Source organism: Myxocyprinus asiaticus, chromosome 29, assembly GCF_019703515.2.
Source record: "Myxocyprinus asiaticus isolate MX2 ecotype Aquarium Trade chromosome 29, UBuf_Myxa_2, whole genome shotgun sequence".
Taxonomy (NCBI): Eukaryota; Metazoa; Chordata; class Actinopteri; order Cypriniformes; family Catostomidae; genus Myxocyprinus; species Myxocyprinus asiaticus.
In genome coordinates this window covers 36506963-36529675 of record NC_059372.1, presented here as the reverse complement: position 1 = coordinate 36529675, position 22713 = coordinate 36506963, and the positions used below count along the sequence as shown (strand labels likewise).

Here is a 22713-nt window from a genome sequence, read left to right as displayed (position 1 = left end):
GGTGGAGTCTCCACTCTCCCTTGAGGGAAACCTGCCGTGACAGCGCGTCCGCTGTGGTGTTGAGGTTGCCCGGGATGTGAGTGGCTCGCAGCGACTTGAAGTGCTGCTGACTCCGGAGGAGGAGACGGCGGGCGAGTTGTGACATACAGCGAGTGCACAGACTGCCTTGGCGGTTGACATATGCTACCGCTGCCGTGCTGTCCATCCGAACTAACACGTGCTTGCCCTGGATCAACGGCCGGAACCTCGGCAGGGCAAGCAGAATCGCCAGTAACTCGAGGCAGTTGATGTGCCAATGCAGTCGTGGACCCATCCAGAGGACGGCAGCTGCGTGCCCATTGCAAAAAGCACCCCAGCCCGTCTTGGAGGCGTCTGTCGTGACCACGACGCACCTGGAGACCAGTTCTAGAGGAACACCTGCTCGTATGAAATGAGAGGTCGGTCCAAGGGCTGAAAAGACGGTGACAGACCGATGTAATGGCCACACGGTGTGTCCCGTGGCGCCATGCCCGTCTCAGGACTCGAGTCTGGAGCCAGTGCTGATGCGGCTTCATATGCATCAACCCGAGCGGGGTGTCCACTGCCTAGGATGCCATATGCCCCAGGAGCCTCTGAAAAAGTTTCAGTGGAACCGATGTTCCTTTCTTGAAAGCCTTCAAACAGGCCAGCACTGACTGGGCACGCTCGTTCGTAGGCGTGCCATCAAGGAGCCAACTCCAAACCGAGAAAAGAGATGCTCTGAACCAGGAGGAGCTTGCTGTTTTCCCAGTTGACCCGAAGCCCTAGTCGGCTGAGGTGTGAGAGCACCAGGTCCCTGTGTGCGCATAACACATCTCGAGAGTGAGCTAGGATTAGCCAGTCGTCGAGATAGTTGAGAATGCGAATGCCCACCTCCCTTAACTGGGCAAGGGCAGCCTCTGCGATCTTCGTAAAGACGCGAGGAGACAGGGACAGGCCAAAAAGGAGGACTTTATACTGATACGCCTGACCCTCGAACGTGAACCGCAGGAAGGGTCTGTGTCGAGGAAGGATCGAGACGTGAAAGTACGCGTCATTCAGGTCTACCACCGCAAACCAATCTTGATGCCGGACGCTCGTCAGAATGCGTCTTTGCGTCAGCATCTTGAACGGGAGTCTGTGTTAAGCCCGGTTCAGTACTTGCAGGTCCAAGATTGGCCGCAACCCACCGCCTTTTTTCGGTACGATGAAGTAGGGGCTGTAAAATCCTTCCTTCATCTCGGCTGGAGGGACAGGTTCTGTCGCGTCCTTCCGTAGGAGGGTAGCGATCTCCACGCGCAGGGTGGCAGCGTTTTCGCGCTTGACCAAGGTGAAATGAATACCGCTGAACCTGGGCGGGCGCCTGGCGAACTGAATCGCGTAGCCGAGTCGGACGGTCCGGATCAGCCACCGCGACGGATTGGAAAGCGTGAGTCAAGCGTCCAAATTCCGCGCGAGGGGGACCAAGGGGACAACGTCGTCGGACGTACCGGCAGGTGGGGCCTCGCGGCGGGGCAGAGTAACCCGTGGAGACTGCCACATCGGGGGGTGGCTGTGTGCCACAGCTGGGCGCTCAGGGGCGGAAAGGGCACCGCTGGAGCGCCAATCCTTCAAGAAAAACCCCGTGGACGGTTGTCGTGGTGACGACCGTACACACCGGATATGTGACCCAGGGAGGAAGGAAGCCGCTCTTTTGCTGAACTGTTGGGTACCGCAGCCACTTGGGCGTGCGGCGAAATCAAGCAAAAAGGCAACAAAAGATTTTCCACCCGGCCCTCCACCGGGGGATGGAGTGGTCTTTCTACCAGCTCCACGTAAGTGGGTTCCCTTGTCCCTGGGTTACCCGTCTCAGGGGCGCTTCGAGGACCTCCGTGGGTTCTTCGGCACCGGCTGTGAGACGGGTGGTGTCGGCTTCCTGCGGTGGGCTCCACGCCGGTGCAGTCACCGCAGGGGGACGCCCTTGGCGATGAGCAGAACTACCCTCGTGCAGTTCTTTCAGCGCCTTGGCTTGGTGGACCTACAGGAGAGCCATGGTGTGCAGGACAGAGGTGGCTTGTCCAGCGGCACTGTAGGCCTTAGCCGTCAGGGACGACGTGAGCCTACAGGGCTTGGATGGGAGCTTAGGGCGTCCATGCCAGGTGGCGGCGCTCTGCGGTCATAAGTGCACCGCGAGCACCTTATCCACCGGGGGAATCGCCGTATAGCCCTCGGCCGCCCCGCCATCGAGGGTAGTGAGAGCGGGGGAACTGCGGAGTCGGGGCCGGGCCTCCCATGACTTCGTCAGCTCCTCATGCACTTCCGGGAAGAATGGTACTGGAGCGGGGCACGGCTGCTTTGAGCGGCGCCACGAGCCCAGAAACCAATCATCAACCCACAAGGGTTCAGGGGAGAGTGGAGGGTTCCACTCTAGCCCGACGCTCGCGGCCGCCCAGGAAAGCATGTCCGTCATTTCGGCATCGGCCTGTGACTGGGTGATCGTCCCCGAAGGGGGAAGCCCAGCTGAGGCTTCTGCGTCCGACTGGACAAGCCCGCTCTCCAATGCTGCGCTCGAGAGCTCATCATCTTCACAAGCTCTGAACAAGAAGCCAGACTCGCCGTGCGACGTTAGTTCAGGATATGAACAAAAACGTTGCCAGTAAACTAATTGGTCTTACACAGTGAAATTGAATTACCAACTTTCTCGTAGATGATGGTGGAGAATCTCAAGGCAGAGAACGACCAGCTGAAAACAGGGAGTGCCCCATCCTCCCTTGTCCTGCCTTGTGGCCCTCCCACAACCTCCACCTCCCAACCTTCTGGCCTGTCCAACCTCCTCAACTCCAGCCAAACCAAACCACCCATGACTCTCACCAAGTCCTTCAGCCTCAGCCTCAATGAATGCACCAGCCCTGGTGAGTTTCTTTAAGTCACATTTTAGGGCCTTAAAAGTGAAAGCAAGATTCTACCAAGCATGTGTAAATGGGACATTGAGTGAAATTTGTGATATCATTGTCTCTGTGTTTGTAGACATTGCCCCTATGGAGTCACTGAGCATATCGTCTCAAAGGGATGAGGTCTTTACACGTGTGGTGGTCCGAATAGCTGACCAGCAAGTGTATAGAGAGGTAAATACATGGAAATAGCATTAAAAATAGTTCTTATTAGTGAAAATGAGCACCCATTGACTAAATAAGCATTGTGATGGACAATTAACAGATGAGGCAACGAGATTTCTACATCGGCTCTGTGAAAATTAATGGGAAGACTGATTGGTCTACATTAGACACAGTCATCTCCACTATTTTTAAGGTGAGATCTCATTACATACTTAAAACCTTACCATAATGCATCTCTCTGCTTATGGTGGAATATGTACTGTTGGTGTAGCTCTTCTAATATGCTGTTTCTCTTCCTACATTAGGACTACATCTGCCAGGTGGACCCTGGTGCAAGTATGGGGCTGTCTGTAGACTCCATCCACAGTTACAGTATTAATCAGAGCGGGAGGGTGATTGGAACAGAAGCCCCATCGAGCTCACCATGGGACAGTTTAATAAAGGGTCTGGGACTCGTCACTGTTGCCCTCAAAGGTGCAAAGTCATGCTTTAAAACTCTAACTCTGTAGCACTTTTATCTTTTGCACCTTTTTTTGTTCTAACTTGTACAAAAGTTTCCTCAAGTATTTTTTTCTGCACTGTCGATCAGAACATATTGGATGTTTAATATACAGCTGTGTAGAGCAGGAATTTGGACCAATGAGATGTTACTGGGCAGAGCAACCCAGCATGCTAGTTTTGAATTTTTAATTTAGTTTTCATTCATGTTTTACTTTTTCCTTTATACTTAGTATAGTTTTCATTATATAAATATTAGTTTAGCTTTTAAATATTCAGTGTGTGTGTGTGTGTGTGTATGTGGATATATATATATATATATATATATATATATATATATATATATATATATATATATATATATATATTTTTTTTTTTTTTTTAATTAATTTATTTATTTATTTTATTTATTTATTTAAAGTTTTAGTATTTAGGGCTGCAGAAGTTAATTCATTAACTGATATCATTTAAATATGTTTAAAGTTGTTAAATTTATCAGAGACGTGTGGTATTATTGCTATCTAGTGCTATTTTCAAGTTTAACCCTTAAATTCATGTGCGTTTCAGTAGACATCTGGGTCTTTAGAGACTAGATCAACAAAATGCCCAGATAGTGTCAAATTTTCAAAACATTTTCAAGACAATTAGAAAATAATACAAAAGAATATATTCTGATATATTTGTATGTTTTTGTTTTTCATATATTAAAGAAATGATGCAACAAATATAGAACAGGGTTCATTACTGCCACACTGAAGTTTTATGAGACGCAACTGGCTGTCACATATTAAGCTACACATCTACACATTATCTACACATAAGCAACACATATGTATTTTCTCAGGCACTTTTTGATTCTAGACGAACAATTTACATAATTTCTGTAGTACACCCACATGACAATAGCCAAATCATACTGTTCATGTGTTACACTTGCTATGGTTTACTTCCACATTGCTTCTTCGTCAAATAGCAATGTTAAATGGAAATCAAGTCAATCACTGAAAAATCAGCGCCACCTTGAGGAGGAAATAACATAATCTGTGTGTACACGCCTTTGGAATACTGATAATTCACCATTGATATAGTACGTGATATAGTAGTCATTTGTATGAATATAGTACTTATTGCTCTTGTAACAAATAAGTATATATCCTGTGATATAAAAATATGATATATGGAAGCACAAAAAAAAAAAAAAAACCTGTGACTATCACATGTCTAGGGTCTTTAATGACCCTATGCACTTTTGGTAATCAAGCAGTTCTAAAGGAAATATATATATTTTTTTTTTTTTTTTACAATTTAGCCTTTTTTTTTCTTTTTCTTTTTTTTGGTTGCACTTCATAAGAGAAAGGTTGAGGAATATTAAAGAGGTATAGACATAACTCTAGAAAATGGATACGGTACAAGGGGTTGAATGAGGTCGCGGGCCAATAAAGACCTGAGGTATAAAGGGTTAATGAGTGTGGATAGTAAAGATGTATAAATTATTAAAATAATAAAATAATAATATAATATTACTATATTTATATATTAAATATTAATATTATATATTGTGTATCAAAAACTTGAAATTATATTTGGTCATTTTTGTTTTATTTTGTTCTGGAGACATGGACATATATTTTAGTTTAGTTTCAGTTTTTCCAGTTGTTAGGTTTTTACTTATATTTAATTTAAAATATACATGACAATTTTTTTTTTTTTTTTTTTTTTTGGCGTGATACAACAAAAATACAAACCATGCAACCAGCATAATGTCTTCAGGCAGGCCAGGAGAAACTCAAATTCATATGTAATGTAATGTGATTCATCGCTTGACCTTTGTTGTGTTGCGCTTATTAGGACGCAGTGTTGCTTTATAGAATCTCAATCTTTCTGTTTAATACTTTCCCCAAGTCTGTTCCTTTCTATTGTGCTTAATATTTCTACCTTACTTTATGTCTCACTTTATCTCTCTTTTCCTCACAGCTGACCCCCTGTTCTTCTCTGTTGCAGGTTTTAAAGAGAAGTGTGTGGACAGTCTAGTGTTTGAGACACTCATCCCCAAGCCTATGATGCAGCACTACATCAGCCTGCTGCTAAAGCACCGAAGGCTGGTCCTCTCAGGTCCCAGCGGCACAGGAAAGACCTACCTCACCACCCGCCTGGCTGAGTACCTGCTGGAGAGGAGCGGCCGCGAGCCCGGCCCTGGCCTTATCACCACCTTCAACATGCACCAACAGACATGCAAGGTAAAGCGCTGCCTGGAAATCAGGGGCCGGATTCACGAAAAGTCTTTTGAAGAAGAAAATTAGGAAAGTTCTTAGGATATATTATGAGTAAGAAATAATAAGTAAAATATTATTAACTTTTTAAGTTAGAAAATAAGAAGTAAATAGTAGTTAAAAAGAATTTAATTCTTAATATTTCATGAATCTGGACCCAGGTTTTCCAGAAGATCAGATGCTGGATAATTTGAACCCTGCAAACTGATGTGTTGTGTAGTAAGCCATTGTACAACTCTCACATCAGACTTCTCTCCTCCAGGATCTCCAATTGTACTTGTCTAATCTGGCCAATCAGATTGACAGAGATTGTGGCACTGAGGACATTCCATTGGTCATAATCTTGGATGATGTCAGTGATGCATCTTCCATTACTGACCTGGTGAACAGCGCACTAACCTGCAAATATCACAAATGGTGAGTGTGAAAACTGCTGTGTTCAGGAAGCTGTATGCTTTTCTCAGTGTGTAGCACTGTCTCCTCACACCAAGAATGTCCCCGGTTCGAGTCCCAGGTCATCCAGGGCATTTCTGTGTGGAGTTTGCATGTTCTTCCCTTGCTCCGGTTTCCACCACAGTCCAAAAACGTGCAGGTTAAGTGAATTGGAGGCTGTAAAATTGCCCATAGGTGTGAGTGACAATGTGTATGTCTGTGTGTGTTAGCCCTGTGATGGACTGGACACCTGTCCAGGGTGTTTCCCTGCCTCGGCCCGAGACAGCTGGGATAGGCTCCAGCACTACCCGTGACCCTACATAGGACAAGTGGCTATAGAAGATGAACAGATGGATGGAGAAATTAGATTTAGCATGAAGAAAATACTGTTTTTAGGACCATTAAGACTTTTGAGCAGGTTTTGTGAGATTCACCATTTTACAAGACAGGAATAGTGTTTTATGAGAAGCAATTTTATTGATATTTTTTCCATAATTATTTATAATTTACCTTGGATATTTATTGCAGCCCATATGTCATTGGAGCAACCAATCAGCCTGTTAAGATGTCATCCAATCATGGTTTGCATCTCAGCTTTAGGTAAGCTCCAACAAGAAGCCTCATGTCTTGAGATATTTAATTCAAGTTGAATTGAATAAGTGGATTATTGTATAGTAATGTCATCCTGAATAAATATCATATCTGAAATTCCATATTCAGCATCTTCCTCATTTAAGATTTTCCTATTTTCTGCAGAATGGTCACCTTCTCCAACAACGTGGAGCCTGCAAATGGGTTCTTAGTGCGGTACTTGCACAGGAAGTTGATCGAAACGGAGGATGAGTGCACAGTTCACAGAAATGAGGTTCTAAGGGTTCTAGACTGGATACCTAAACTCTGGTATCATCTCCATACCTTCCTGGAGAAACACAGCACCTCAGATTTCCTCATAGGTACAACATAAGTTGTTCTTCATATCTGTTCCACATATTGCTGTTTTGAAGTTATCAGTTATATTTTGTTCTTTATAAATTAAAGTAGCAAAAACATCTTTACACACTTTTCAAATGCTGTTTTGGAATTTTTCTGTTCAGTTATGCACTACAGACTTTCAAAAAAGATCCAAAAAGATCTCAGCTATTGTTCTTGTCTCTGCAGGTCCTTGCTTCTTTCTGTCCTGTCCAGTGTCATTACCAGAGTTTCGGTCCTGGTTTATTGACCTCTGGAACCAGTCCATTATTCCTTATCTGCAGGAGGGAGCCAAGGATGGTGTGAAGGTAAGAGAGAGCTTAAGGCTCCAATATACTCATGGCAAAGTTCTACTTCGTTCTTCGCTCTGAGCTAGAAAGGTCAAAACAGTTAACTATTTGTGAACATTCAGACACCACTCATGCTGCTGGTGAAGCATTTAGAGGAGCATTTAAATATGAAATGCACAAGACTACATGTAGAACATTAAATAATGTAATTAAAATGTGTCATCAATGACTACATGCTTCCTAGAATAGAATAGAATCCAAATGAGATCAGCTGTTTTAACCACTCAATGATGATTTAAAGAAATATTTTTGCTGTAGATTATGTGTAATTTGTCATGTTTACATTCTGCATTTTATGATGACACTGATACTACTACTGCAAAGATGGGTGTATAAAAGAGTGTTAATGGGCAGAAAACAGACAAAAGAAGATCCAAATCTCACTCTGGGTAGAAGTGTGAATGGCTTTCGGCTTCAGAAAGCACATAAATGAAGCCTTATATTAAACAATAGAGTGAAAAGATGTCGAAGTAGGTGGAGCACCCATTCAAACCCACCAATAATGTGGACCAAGGGCAATAAAAAGATGTTTAGCAGTCACTATGAAATTTTCCTGAGAGTCCACGCTGGCAAGTTGTTTCAAACCACTGCAACAAACTCAAAAACAGCTTCTTTTTGGCCAGATTTTGTTCAAAATGATGTCACACCCATTCATTCTTTGATTTCACTACTAGTGTATTGGTGCCTTTTGTCTGGCTTTTGACCATCAGCATAAAGTTGTCTGACCGACATGTAAAGTTACCAACCACAGTTTATTTTGTTTTAACAAGCTGTTTAAGGGCGAGTAAATGTGAAGATCGTAGTTGAAACCACAACAATAGACCAGCTGAAAAAACAAAACAAAAAAAAACATTCAAATAATTGCACAGCAGTGTCTGTTTGTGACTGGCTGTACATTAAAAACTGAAGTTGCATAAGCCAGCTAATCAGACTGAAAGCAGATTTTCTGTTAGCTCAGCCATTTTTGTGCATAAAATGCATCAGATGAGTGTGGGCATCTGTAGGAGACAATGAGACCTCAGGTTGTGGCCTTTAGAATTAAAAAGTACATTATGGTCACAATATTGTATAAATACGTACATTATTTAAATGTTGCAGTGTAGTGCCATTCATGGAGATCAATCTACAGTATGCGCTCTCGTGTTGCAGGTCCATGGTCAGAAAGCAGCATGGGAGGATCCTGTGGAGTGGGTGAGGGACACGCTGCCCTGGCCTTCAGCTCAACAGGACCAGGCCAAACTCTTTCACCTTCCTCCCCCAACCACAAGCCCAAACGCTGCTCCAACACAACAGCTCAGTGACAACAGGTCAAGCAAAGACACTTCACTGCCCACCATGGAGTCAGATCCACTGGTGAGTGTCCAATTCAGCAACACCAGAGCTTTGCTTTAATAAGTATGAATGTGTTTTTATGAACTGTCCATGTTATGTTCTTCTTTAAGATGGCTATGCTGCTGAAACTCCAGGAGTCTGCCAACTACATTGAATCACCGGAACGGGACATTTCAGGCAACCCCAATTTCTAGGATGAACTGAAGCACTCACTAAAGGCTTGTGCTGTTATATATATATATATATATATATATATATATATATATATATATATATATACACTATATTGCCAAAAGTATTCGCTCACCTGCCTTTAGACGCATATGAACTTAAGTGACATCCCATTCTTAATCCATAGGGTTTAATATGACGTCGGCCCACCCTTTGCAGCTATAACAGCTTCAACTATTCTGGGAAGGCTTTCCACAAGGTTTAGGAGTGTATTTATGGGAATTTTTGACCATTCTTCCAGAAGCGCATTTGTGAGGTCAGACACTGATGTTGGACAAGAAGGCCTGGCTCACAGTCTTCGCTCAAATTCATCCCAAAGGTGCTCTATTGGGTTGAGGTCAGGACTCTCTGCAGGCCAGTCAAGTTCTTCCACACCAAACTCGCTCATCCATGTCTTTATGGACCTTGCTTTGTGCACTGGTGCGCAGTCATGTTGGAACAGGAAGGGGCCATCCCCAAACTGTTCCCACAAAGTTGGGAGCATGGAATTGTCCAAAATCTCTTGGTATGCTGAAGCATTCAGAGTTCCTTTCACTGGAACTAAGGGGCCAAGCCCAGCTCCTGAAAAACAACCCCACACCATAATCCCCCCTCCACCAAACTTCACAGTTGGCACAATGAAGTCAGACAAGTACCGTTCTCCTGGCAAGCGCCAAACCCAGACTCGTCCATCAGATTGCCAGATGGAGAAGCGTGATTCGTCACTCCAGAGAACGCGTCTCCACTGCTCTAGAGTCCAGTGGCGGCGTGCTTTACACCACTGCATCCGACGCTTTGCATTGCACTTGGTGATGTATGGCTTGGATGCAGCTGCTCGGCCATGGAAACCCATTCCATGAAGCTCTCTACGCACTGTTCTTGAGCTAATCTGAAGGCCACATGAACTTTGGAGGTCTGTAGCGATTGACTCTGCAGAAAGTTGGCGACCTCTGCGCACTATGCGCCTCAGCATCCGCTGACCCCGCTCTGTCATTTTACGTGGCCTACCACTTCGTGGCTGAGTTGCTGTCATTCCCGATCGCTTCCACTTTGTTATAATACCACTGACAGTTGACTGTGGAATATGTAGTAGCGAGGAAATTTCACGACTGGACTTGTTGCACAGGTGGCATCCTATCACAGTACCACGCTGGAATTCACTGAGCTCCTGAGAGCGGCCCATTCTTTCACAAATGTTTGTAGAAGCAGTCTGCATGCCTGGGTGCTTCATTTTATATACCTGTGGCCATGGAAGTGATTGGAACACCTGAATTCAATTATTTGGATGGGTGAGCGAATACTTTTGGCAATATAGTGTATAAACTGTCCTGTACATTTGCACCTCCCTTGTCTCCTTAAGAAAGTTTGTGGGAGTCAGAAAAGGAACTCTTAAGATCTTTCACTTCAAGGTCGATGAAACTCTCCAACTAAAAGAAAAACAGAAGAGCTTATCCTACCAGATCTGAGCAAGAATCTTTTTTGCACTGTTGTATTAATTGGACCTTCCTTAGCTTATCTAATCTGCAAGTGCATGGCAATACTTGCAACTGAGGATTGTGGAGATCAGATGATTGTGAAGATGAGAGATCTTCTTGTCTACCATATTGGGCACCATTTTTATTTTATTTTTTATTGGTAATATCTGACCATATGGACCAAAATATATTTATTCTGTAGACATATTTCCCAGAGTATCTACTCCACTCATCATAAAGTCACCTGAACCCTGTACACAAAGGTGCAGTTACAGTGCCACGCCATTTGAACTAACTCAATGGATGCAAAATGTCATACAAGATGGTGCTTAGAATCCAGCCTTAAAAGAAAGCCTTCATATATCAAGTCAGTTCCATAGAAATCTGAATATACTATTTATTACCTCACAGTTGCAAAGTGATGCAGTTTCAAGGTGCAGTACATACCCATAACCAGGTAGCATTTAACACTTCCCTCAAACACGGAGACATGAAGGAGACAGATGTAGACTGTAGACAACAGCTGCTGAGAAGATGCACTTTGATTCATAGCTTTCAATTAAGAGTAAAGACTTCATGAGGGACAATAACAGAGGTGCTGCTAACAGGTGCATTGGAGCAGTATACAACGGCTTAGGCCCGAAACATACTCTGTCCACGTATGTGAATGCAAATGCATCTAGCTGCACAAGCTCCATTTCACTTCTCGTTGCATTTTGAAATCTGTCATATTGAATGCAAATATGAATTGCATTCTCAGTGTTGCCACAAGGGGCAATATAGAGGGCATTAGCGTATTAGCATTGTTGCAGTTTTCTCTTTCAACTACTGTCCTGCCGAAGAAAGAGATCTTGCAAGTTAGTTAAAGCTGAAGTTTGTAACTTTTTCAGTGTTAAAATACTTTCTTTTATCCCAGCTTAATATGCAGAGACAACTATAAGTAAGCCATTCATAGGTTAATTGTCTCAAAAAATGTAAATACTCTGTGGCACTATAAAAATTCCTAGGTTTGTTAAGAGTGACCGGCTTAGACCTGGCTGAACAACATTACTCAACCAATGGCATGAGTTGGGGGTGGGACTATCTCTGTTTGACCAATGGCAGATGAAGTGTGTATTCGGAAATGTTTTGAAAACATTGTTTATTTTTGCAATTCCATTCGGTGGCGCTACTGTCGCAGAAATTACATACTTCAGCTTTAAAGTCGATATGTTTATAGCTAGGTACATAAATAATAATGCATTCAGGCTCTGTTAAAACCTAGGATTAACATCCATCTCAGGTGATCCGATAACAAGTGGACAGATATGACAGAATGCCTTTCACACAAGACGTGTAGAGTATGTTTCTGGCCTTATCTTCAGTACTTACTTTTGTGTGCTTGAACTTTGACCTTAGGTCCCCAAGGTGCTCATGGACCATCAAGATAATCAATGACTTGGTTCACACTGACCAAGTTTGATTTTTGATTTTTAGTTGCCGTACATCAGTACAACTGATTTAGATATATTGGTATTAACTACACTGCCTGAACAAATGGGTCCATCTTGCAAAATATAAGTGCATACAGTCAGTTCTGAATACTGGATCTGAAAAACAAATCAGAATTGTGTGCAGTGTGAACAAAGCCAAAGTGGTTTAAACAAATGCCTTTTGTAAATACTGGAGGTTCAAAGTGAAATAACATCCGTGTTAGATTATAGATTTACATGCACTTGTGTCCTTGGTTTTCTGTAACAGTGTAGCCAATCTTAATTTAGGGTAATGGCAAGTCAAAGGAACCCAACGTGACTCTAGGTCTTTTAGAATTTCTCAAATCATTTTAATAATCCGTAACTGTAATAATGACAAAATATTAACAAAAAACTTGTGATTAAACACACATAATAATAATGATTGGTTGACTGTAACTAATGATTACAGGTGCCCAGAACTGTACGCGCATGAAAACTTTAACTTTGAGGAAAATAATGAAGAAGTTTAAAAAGGCACCTTATCATGAGACGCACAAAGGATGTGCTGGCAACAAATCTACAAGAGCAAAGTTATCTTTTACCTAAAATTTTACTATGACATAATTGAAATTGAATGTGTCAGTTACGTGTACTAACTGGTGTTAGTAGTAACACTATCAATGTCAAATTTTATTGTACGCAGAATGTAAATTGGTGATATCTGCTATGAAAAAAATGAAAAATGCTATGTTTGCCAACACGCCTATTGCTCTTGATGATGCTTGCTCTTGTGTTTAAGTGTCCTGTTACTGTCAGACATATAATCAGAGAAGTGTTTTATAAAGGTCTTTTGTAAGATTTTTTTTACTACAGCATCTTAGTCTGACATTTGTAAATAGGATTTTCAAGAAGAAGAAAAAAAAGCCGGAAAAAAGCAAAAAAAGGTATACAGTAGAATTAACACTGCAAGGATTAAATATGATAAATATAAACTGTATGTGTCTTGTTAGACTTACATTACAGTGAGGATTTTCTCAGTAACAATGGAATTTCACAGTCATCTCTCTTCATCGCCTTTCCTGCAGGTTAACTGCCACAAAGTCATGTTGCCTATGTAAACATTTTCCTCTGAAAAGTGTCCTCTTTATTCTCTTCCGGATCGTACAAGGTATTGAATTGGCTTATCCATAAGTTGACCACAACAACTCAAAAAACAAATCTAAGGAAAGTGGCAGCAGTGCTTCACTTCACACCAGTACCTCAAATCTGTCTTAACAGCTCATTTTATGATCATAAACTTCCCTTAATTGCTAACGGATCGTTTGGGGATTTGGGGACGATTCCCCACGGTTTGTCTTGAAAATGTGCCTAATATAAGCCAACTTGTTGGACATTGCAATACCTAAACTATTATGTGTTTTGCAAGGGATTGTTTGCTGTTGAGGATAAGAATGTGAGCGAATTTGCTATGCTTTTTTTATGCTTGCTTATGAAATTACTTTGAGATTTAAGCTCGCCGGTGGTCTTGTTTCCAAATGTCATGGAAAATGAGGCTACTTTGCCGGCTAGCACAAACTAAAGCCATTTCCCACTCTCCAAATCAATATGTCTCCTCGTGTGAAAGATGTCATCTTAGTGTAGTGTGATATATCCGATTTGCTTTCTTGCATAAGAGGGGAATTTAGCGAATTCAGATAAAGTTAGGACATCCTCAAATGGGGTGTCTAACTAGCAGAGGGAATGCTTTGATTAATTTATTTATTTTCTGCTTTCAACTTGTAACGTTTAATGTTCACACAGGCACAATAACAATACAAAACCTGTACGTTGTAAAATCATGTTTTTTTTCCCTACTTGTCTTAGGTGAAACATGCTATATATGATTGAATTCTGTTTAATCAAAACATATTTCTGGGTTGTTGTCACTATGCAGTGTTGGTGTAGCATTTTAGCCTGGGTCCAGTCATTAGTACCAATGACAGATAACAATGGTATGTGATGAAGCTAATGTGCACATTTAATGGTGGTTTAATGTTGATGTATGTCACCATTGTTTGTCTGGAAAAAACACATTGGACCTACCTATCCCACTGAGATTTCAAACAAAAACTATATCTCTTCATGTTTGTTTTTAAGACGTGAATCTTGCTTTGTCTTAATTCTTTTAATAAATCTTTCTATATTTGTATAGAACATTGCAATTGTAAACATTGTAAATAGTTAACGCATCTGCGACCACAATCACAGTAAAATATGGAAATCCGGCCCTAAGATGAGACACTTTTGTTGTTGTCTTTTTGTATTATTATTTTTTGCAGTCTACAGACTGTCTGCTGGAAAGAGGTGATAAAGGCATGTGCTGATCTGAGAGAATTTCATCCATCAAATATTCACTCAAGTTTTCAATAAACTCGTGCCATCCCTACACTAACATGCCTTCTCACTGGTCTTTTATTCTTGTTTTAGTTGGAACATATTATTTGGACTTATTTTGGATATTATAACTGGACATTTAAAAGCAGCTAAATCCTAGAATCATCCGGTGTCAACTATAAAATCAGCTAAATTTCAAGTTTAACAATTTCAGGTAACTGGTTTGAGGATACAGTACACCGATGAGCCAAAACATTATGACCACTCACAGGTGAACCGAATAACGCTGATCATCTACTAACAAGGCCACGTGTCAAGGTCTGGGTAGATTAGATGGTAAGCCAACAATCAGTTCTCATAGTCAACGTGTTGAATGCAGGAGAAATGGGCAGGAGTAAAGACATGAGTGACTTTGACAAGGCCAAATTGTTATGGCCAGATGACTGGTTCAAAGCATCTCTTAAATGGCAAGGCTTGTGGGGTGCTCCCAGTCAGCAGTTGTGAGAACCTACCAACAGTGGTCTGAGGAGGGACAAACTCCAAACCGGTGACAGGGTGTTGGGCACCCAAGGCTCATCGATGCGCAAGGGTAATGAAGGCTATCCCGTCTGGTTCACAATGTTCGGGAATAATTTGAGGAACATGATGAAGAGTTCAAGGTGTTGCCCTAGCCTCCAAATTCCCCAGATCTCAATCCATTTGAGCATCTGTGGGATGTGCTGGACCAACAAGTCCGATACATGGCAGCTCCAGCTCGCAACTTACAGGACCTGAAGGATCTGCTGCTAATGTCTTGGTGCTAGATACCATAGGACACCTTCAGGGGTCTTGTACAGTCTGTTTTGGCGACACACGGAGGACCAACAGCATATTAGGCAGGTGGTCATAATGTTTTGGCTTATCAGTGTATGTTTCAAAAACTGGTGTGTCCTAGAGCCTTACATAATCAAGAAGACGTTGAGATAATTGTCTTCAAACAGGTTTCTTTACTAATTTTGTGCATCAAAGTTACTCTGAGAAAATCTCCTGTCTCTTTATTTCATCAGTCAATTTTAAAGCTAAGAAAAGGTTTACTTTGAAAAATAGTCAATTTACATTCAAATACAATTAAAGATCTTTTTAAACTTTCAATCAAGTATTTTGGCAAGATACTTAATGACAGTAGTATCCATATAATGTATGTCTTTGTACAACCCTGGTTCTACCCAGCAAACATAGAATGTTCCCCCAACATTAGTGTGCGGTTCCGAACGTACGTGGTTTTGAGAACTCTTTCTTGAATGTTCTTTTTTTAATTTGTATTATTTTAACCATAAACTAACCTTGCCAGAACTTCACATGGAGGTTTAATGACATCAGTGGAGCACAGCATTTAAGTAGATATTAAGATCAGTTTATAGTATTTACAGCCAAAATGCATTTATAATGATCAGATGAATGTTATAAACTAAAGTGTACTTTTCACAGCTGAAAATGTTCAAACCAGGGCATAGTGTGAAAGGCACACAGCAATCAAGTTTGTTTCTATCGCTGCGTCTCGTATTACAGAAGCCTTGAACCCCAAGGTGAAAAAATAAATAAAAAATAAAACAGTGTCTCGATTCCTTCGTGAGCCTAAGTCTTAAATGTTTTTCTCTCTACAAATTTTTTTTTTTTTTTCTCTCTTCCAAAAAATGCTTGCGGTACCAACCTTAGCCACCAGGTGCCACTATCAGTAAACATGTAATGCTTATTACATGTAAACAAGTTGTCTATAGGTGTTTCCTCACCAATTTGTTTGGGATCAGCATTTTACATCGGTAACTGTCTAGCTCATGTTTAGACAGACCAACAATATTTGGATATTTATTTGACATTCATCTGGAACTCTTCACTTCTGCAGTAGACAGTGTGTTTCAAAAGCATAGACAACTTGTTATATTAAAATATATTATTATAATTAAATTCCACCATGAAAGTCTGCACATGACATCTCCGTTCAGTCACGAGGATTTAATTTATAAATGATCTTTTCGTTTAGAAATTAGATTACTTACAACAATAATAACATTACCAGATAGACCCCTAACACTTCGAAAGGACAGACATAATAATAATTTCCCCATGTTTCCCGTTTTCCTCAATACATTCCTTCGCTTCCACCATGTAACACTGAGCAAATGGCATAGATGGTTTAGAAAGACCAACAATTTCAAACAAAAAAACAACTCCAGTTGTTACAGGACAGCGAATGCCATATCAAACATATGTAACCTGATTTTGTCTTGATTAAGGTTTGCAAACCCTTAAATAAATAATAAATGTATTATTCAGCGAAATGGCAACAGAGAAAGCATTAAAAGCATAAGATGACATGTTTACTGATAGCGGCACCTGGTGGCCAAGGTTGGTACCGCATGCATTTTTTTTTTTTTTTTTTTTTTTTTAAGAGAGAAAAAAAATGTTTTTGAAAAGAGAGAGAAAAATAATTTGGAAGAGAGAAAACATTTTTTTTGAAGAGAGAAAAAAAATGTAAGACTTAGGCTCAGTTCCTTCCTTTTTTATTTAATTTTTTTCACCGTATTTTATTTTATTATTATTATTATTTTTTTTTTTCATCTTGCGGTTCAGGGCTTCCGTATAGACCTCATTAAGAGTAGCGCCATCTTTGATTTATTGATGGGAAAAACTAGGCTGTGAGGGATGGACGTACTGTCTCTTTAGTACGGTGGCCGAGAGGTGCAAAACAAAACAAATCAGAAAACAACGACAAATCCAAAAACAAAATAACAATTCAGAGACACAGCAACAAATCAGAAAACACAACGACAAATTCGAAAACAAAAGAACAAATGAAAAAACACAAAATCAATTCCGGAAACAAAACAACAAGTCAGAAAACACAAGTCAGTCGAAACGGAAAGGGTAGGTACTATATATTCTTACCTGATTGGTTGTGTAGACCAAGTCCCTTTTTCCTGATTGGCTACTGTCCAACTGCGTAATTATTTCAAAACGAAATGGAAGCCATGCCAAATGAAAGCCAACTAATTTGCAAATATTTCGAGGAAGGACATTCGTATGTCGTGATTTTGGACATGTTGTCAACATATCACGACATAAAGCTTAGCTTGCGCACTCTGAAAACACGCCTGCATGAAGTAGGAATGTTTAGAAGAAAAAACTACTCTCCTCTGAATGATGTTAGGAAAGCAATCAGAACAGAGCTACGTGGACCGGGACGGTTATTTGGTCATCGGACATTGTGGTTAGCACTTCAGCAGAAACACAAGCTACGTGTTAAACGTGATGATGTATGTGGTTGCTGCGAGAACTTCACCCACCAGGGACAGATTACAGGACACGCCGAAGATTTGTTAGGCGGACGTATCATTCTATGGGACCAAACTATTTATGGCATGTGGATGGTAGGGCTTTTCCAGACGTATTATGTGGCTTTCCAGTGGGCATACCAACAACTATCATGCTGCTATTGAGAAAAACTTAATTCTCTGCATACTGCGTCTTGGTGTTGTCCCTATGAGATTACGAACGGATTGTGGGACAGCGAACGACACTGGCCGCCGTTACAACCATACAGACTACGTATGTATGGTTCTTCAGTCAGCATGGTGGCTCATCTTTAGAAAAGGAAGGTAGGTTTTTTATTTTTGTTTCTTTTTCATGTTTATGCAGTGACCATACATTTATATAGTTTAGCAAAAAGTTTACATACTCCTAGTCAATCAAACTAAAATTATTTACACTGTTATTTTTAAATGACCTTTTATGTAAATAAAGTATTTACCCCATAATTGACTTAACACAGGAAGTGTATGGTCACATGATGTGTATAGTGGAAAATTGGATTTGAATGCTTTCAGCCTAGGTGTATGTAAACTTTTGGCCTCAAATGTACTCATGTTTCCACTATTAAAATGCAGTACTTATTATATCTTACCCATAATAACATGTAAAAAAAGAAATTCATCACAACACAATAATGTTGAATTTTGACTTGTGCTGTTCTAGGGTGCAGTTTTGGCTTGAACTCTTTGAGGACCTCAGAAATGCAGGACACTTTAATGGCAGCAATGAAAACCAGTGCCTCCTTTGATTCTGCTTTCAAAATATTCTGCAGACTGACTTGGACGAGTGTGTAGAGCTCTGGAACACGCACAGGATTCGGCCCTTCAGACTCTCATTATGCCCTGGGGGCATACCAAATGAATTGTACCATCTACCACACAGGTGACCAAAGGTCCTGCTGTATAGGAATTGTATTGCCCAAAAGTGAGTTAATACTAAGCTGAATCAGAATACTGCCATTTATTTCTTATAATATGTTGACAAACCTTTTAAGTTACTTTTGTTGAGATGCTTTGCAATGCCATAAGTTTGTTTTAACCCATCTAACCCAGACTGAATGCTAAATACCACCTTTTGCAGGTCGGATCTAGCGACTGTGGCTTTGCAGTTGAAGAAATGGAGTTAAGGGCTTTCCTTGAGTCAAGGCTCTCAACTGAAACATTCAGGAGTATCTAGAATTTGTAATGGAGCAAAATCAATTACAGTGGCCTGAGAACAGGAAAGAAGCACTGCAACTTTACTTCAGAATGAAGGAAATAACAGGTCTCTAAGTATGAGAATTCTGCAAAACAGAAGTACAAGCCACTGAGTTGGGATGGGATGAAAGTGTTCTTAGAAAAGAAATACACGAATGCAAAACTCATAATGCATCAACTTAAAAAAATGAATAAATTGTACTGGGATAATATTAATTCAAAAGCGCAAAATATGGTTGTAGAACATGAACAACTAACTAACATACTGTGGATTTAAAATTATTTAAATGCATCCAAAACCTGGAGAATTTTGAATTCCAAAATCCATGCGTGTCACAAAAAGACTAAGAATCTAAGACTGGTAACTTAAGTGTGTTTGCACGTGTATTTGCCATTGGGAAAGGTGAAGTGGCAAGAAACTCTATGCATGGTAGTGGTGATATTCCAGCAGGTGGAAGGGATGTCAGGCCGGTGGTGAACATCAACACGTTCTGCAGTGACACCTCAGTCTGGTGTTCAACAAGGATGAAAAAAAAGTATATTGTTATGGACTTAAACTATTCAACACTGCTAGAAACAACAAAAAAGGATCACCATAGTTATAGATTTACACAAAGTCACAGAAAACAGAATTTCTGTATGCAAACCAAAAACAAACCTTCACAGTCGAGGAGATAATCTGACCAGAAACAAAGCATCTTTGATTCTTCTTGCCTCTGGTTACTTCCTGCTGGACTGAGTTCTGCTGTGAAGAGGTTTTCCATGTCACTTGCTATAAGCTTGTTCTCAATGTGGCAGAGGACAGAAGACAGCACACCAGGATGCTGCTGAAGTGCTGTTAGAAACTGCAGGGTGGCTAGTCCATCTTTGAATCTAGCAAAGCAGACAAAGAGTTAAGTGATTAACTGAACTGTATGAAATGTAATCATATTGTTCCAACAGTTAATTGTTTAGAATTGTTTAACAGTATGTGGTCCAAAATGCTTTGAGGACTGATGAAATTTTGACTATTATTTTTTACACTTTATCACCAAAGTATGTGGACACCCCCTTCTAATTAATGAGTTTGATTACTCCATTATTTCCAGCGAAGACATCATAATGCAACTCAATACAATAGCATTGTGTGCTTTCAACTTTGTGGTAACATTTTGGAGAGCCCTTTTCCCCTGTGCACAAAGTGAGGTCCATAAAGAAATCATTCAGTGAGGCTGGTGTGGTGAACTTGACTGGCATGGACAAAGCCCAGACTTTAACTCCAATGAACATCTATGTTGGTTGCATTCGGTGTTCAAACTCATCCCAAAGTTGTTCAATGGGCATTCTTCACTTGGTGCACAGGGGCATTGTCATGCTGGAACAGAAAATGACCTCACCAAACTGTTGGATTAAATTGAATGAACACAATTCTACAAAATGTCACTATATGCTTTCGCATTGAGATTTGTCATCACAGTAATGAATGATTAGAATAGCCAAACCTCTTAATCAGAAGCAGTGTAGAACTGTCCACATACTAGGAGTGTAAGGTTATAGTCTTACCTTTCAATAACTGATTTCTGGGAATCACATACCACTTGACATATTCTTCCACAACTGTATGTTTTTCATATGTTCACATGTTGAAAGCACCCAGCAGTTTGAAGCATGGTGCTTTTCTGCATTATTAGTTCTTGTAGTGACTCCAAAGTAACTGCAGACTGAATCTGAACAAATAATCACAAGAAATTAGTCAGTTGACATGGTTTTGTTCCTTGCTATACAAGTTTTCCATCCTGAAAATGAACTAAATAAACTAATTCATTCAAATACTTAACATGGCTTTGTCAAGCACTTTGTACTGACAATAATTCTGAAATGCTGGGGTAATTTATATCCGAGTAACCTTTTCACAAATCACCTCATGGATGTCTGTTATCCTACCTCCAGTAGAACTTTCCCTACACCCTCATTTGTGATATCTTGTAAAGTGCTGCTGAAACGGGGCTGGCCAACAATGTGGTTTACCAGGTCTTTTGAAAGTAAATGGGGCCCTGGTCCTCCATACACTATTGACACAGCAATCATTTTCCCTGCCAATAAATATTCATCCTCCCTGACAGCTGTCACAGAAAATGAAGCAAAATCACACCCTGAATATGACAGTCACACTGCATATATAACCCAAATTCAGAAAAAGTTGGGACAGTATGACAAATGCTAATAAAAACAAAAAGGAATGATCTGTAAATTATATTCACCCTTTACTATATTGAAAGCAATACCACTACACATTATATTATGTTTTACCTTGTGAATTTAATTGGAGTTGGGACAGTCGAGTGTTTACCACTGTGAAACATCACCATTTCTTCTAATAACACTTAAGCATTTAGGCACTGAAGACACAAGTTTGTTAAGTTAGAAAGTGGAATTTTCCCCCATTCATCTATTATGTAGGTCTTAAGCTGCACAACTGTACGGGGTCTTCGTCGCTAGATGGTGTGCTTAATAATGCACCACACATTCTCAATTGAAGATGGTCAGCACTGCAGGCAGGACATTCTAGCACCCAAACTCTGCTTACACAGCCATGCACTTGAAATCCGGGCAGTATGTGGTTTGAAGTTGTCCTGCTGGAAAATGCCGGGACTTCCCTGGAAAAGACGGTGCTGGATGGCAGTATATGTTGCTCCAAAATTTGTACATCTGTCTGCATTAATGGTGTTCTCACAGATGTGCGAGTTCAAATCAATCAAATCAAATCACTTTATTGTCACACAGCCATATACACAAGTGCAATGGTGTGTGAAATTCTTGGGTGCAGTTCCAATCAACATAGCAGTCGTGACAGTGATAGGACATATACCAATTTACAATAACATCAAATTAACACAACACAATTTAAACATCTGTTATACACATAATTACACTCAACAATATACAAATAATAACATACACTGTACAGTATACAATACGCTGTTTTTTTTATTTGTTTTTTTTTTTGTTTTTGTTTTGTTTTTTACTATATAAATACCCATTATTCAATAAAAATTAAAAATTAAAATATATATAAAAAAAGTATATATATAGAATGTACAGTATTGTACTGTATTGACATTCAGGCTGTCGGTTGATAGTCAGTTGTTAAGAGAGAATATAATATAATAATAATAATATAATTTATGACAGTCCGGTGTGAGATATAAGAGTAAGGGTAATAAAGTGCAGTGCTGATGTATATTGATCGTGAGAGATCAAGAGTTCAGAAGTCTGATTGCTTGGGGGAAGAAGCTGTCATGAAATCGGCTGGTGCGGGTCCTGATGCTGCGATACCGCCTACCTGATGGTAGCAGTGAGAACAGCCCATGGCTCGGGTGGCTGGAGTCTCTGATGATCCTCCGAGCTTTTTTCACACACCGCCTTGTATATATTTCCTGGAGGGAGGGAAGCTCACCTCCGATGATGTGTTTGGCAGTTCGCACCACCCTTTGCAGTGCTTTGCGGTTGTGGGCGGTGCTATTGCCGTACCAGGCGGAGATGCAGCCAGTCAGGATGCTCTCTACAGTGCAGGTGTAGAACCGTGTGAGGATGTGGCGGTTCATTCCATGCCATGGGCACTGTCACACCCCTGGCCCATACAGACACTGGCTTTTGGACCTGATGCTGATAACAGTTTGGATAACACCTTTTCCTCTTTGGCTCGGAGAACACAACAGCTGTGTTTTTCAAAAA

General features: G+C 40.7%; 1 protein-coding gene and 1 long non-coding RNA gene across 3 annotated transcripts in view; both read left to right on the top strand.

The window, feature by feature from the left end:
- The window catches only part of LOC127419943 (neuron navigator 1-like), a 184009-nt gene extending 169500 nt beyond the window's left edge, over nucleotides 1-14509 (top strand). For both annotated transcript variants that reach the window (XM_051661786.1, XM_051661785.1), the window contains 11 exons: nucleotides 2684-2888; nucleotides 3004-3101; nucleotides 3193-3285; nucleotides 3398-3566; nucleotides 5592-5827; nucleotides 6123-6277; nucleotides 6821-6892; nucleotides 7049-7245; nucleotides 7451-7569; nucleotides 8761-8964; nucleotides 9054-14509. In XM_051661786.1, the coding sequence (XP_051517746.1) occupies nucleotides 2684-2888; nucleotides 3004-3101; nucleotides 3193-3285; nucleotides 3398-3566; nucleotides 5592-5827; nucleotides 6123-6277; nucleotides 6821-6892; nucleotides 7049-7245; nucleotides 7451-7569; nucleotides 8761-8964; nucleotides 9054-9137 (1632 nt within the window). In that variant the 3' untranslated portion in view covers nucleotides 9138-14509. The remainder of the gene's footprint in view (nucleotides 1-2683; nucleotides 2889-3003; nucleotides 3102-3192; nucleotides 3286-3397; nucleotides 3567-5591; nucleotides 5828-6122; nucleotides 6278-6820; nucleotides 6893-7048; nucleotides 7246-7450; nucleotides 7570-8760; nucleotides 8965-9053) is intronic.
- Nucleotides 14510-17123: 2614 nt separating this feature from the next.
- Nucleotides 17124-20956, top strand: LOC127419972 (uncharacterized). The gene is made up of 3 exons (XR_007893761.1): nucleotides 17124-18090; nucleotides 18467-18727; nucleotides 18884-20956. It is a non-coding gene; the product is annotated as an uncharacterized LOC127419972 (long non-coding RNA).
- The last annotated feature ends 1757 nt before the right edge of the window (nucleotides 20957-22713 follow it).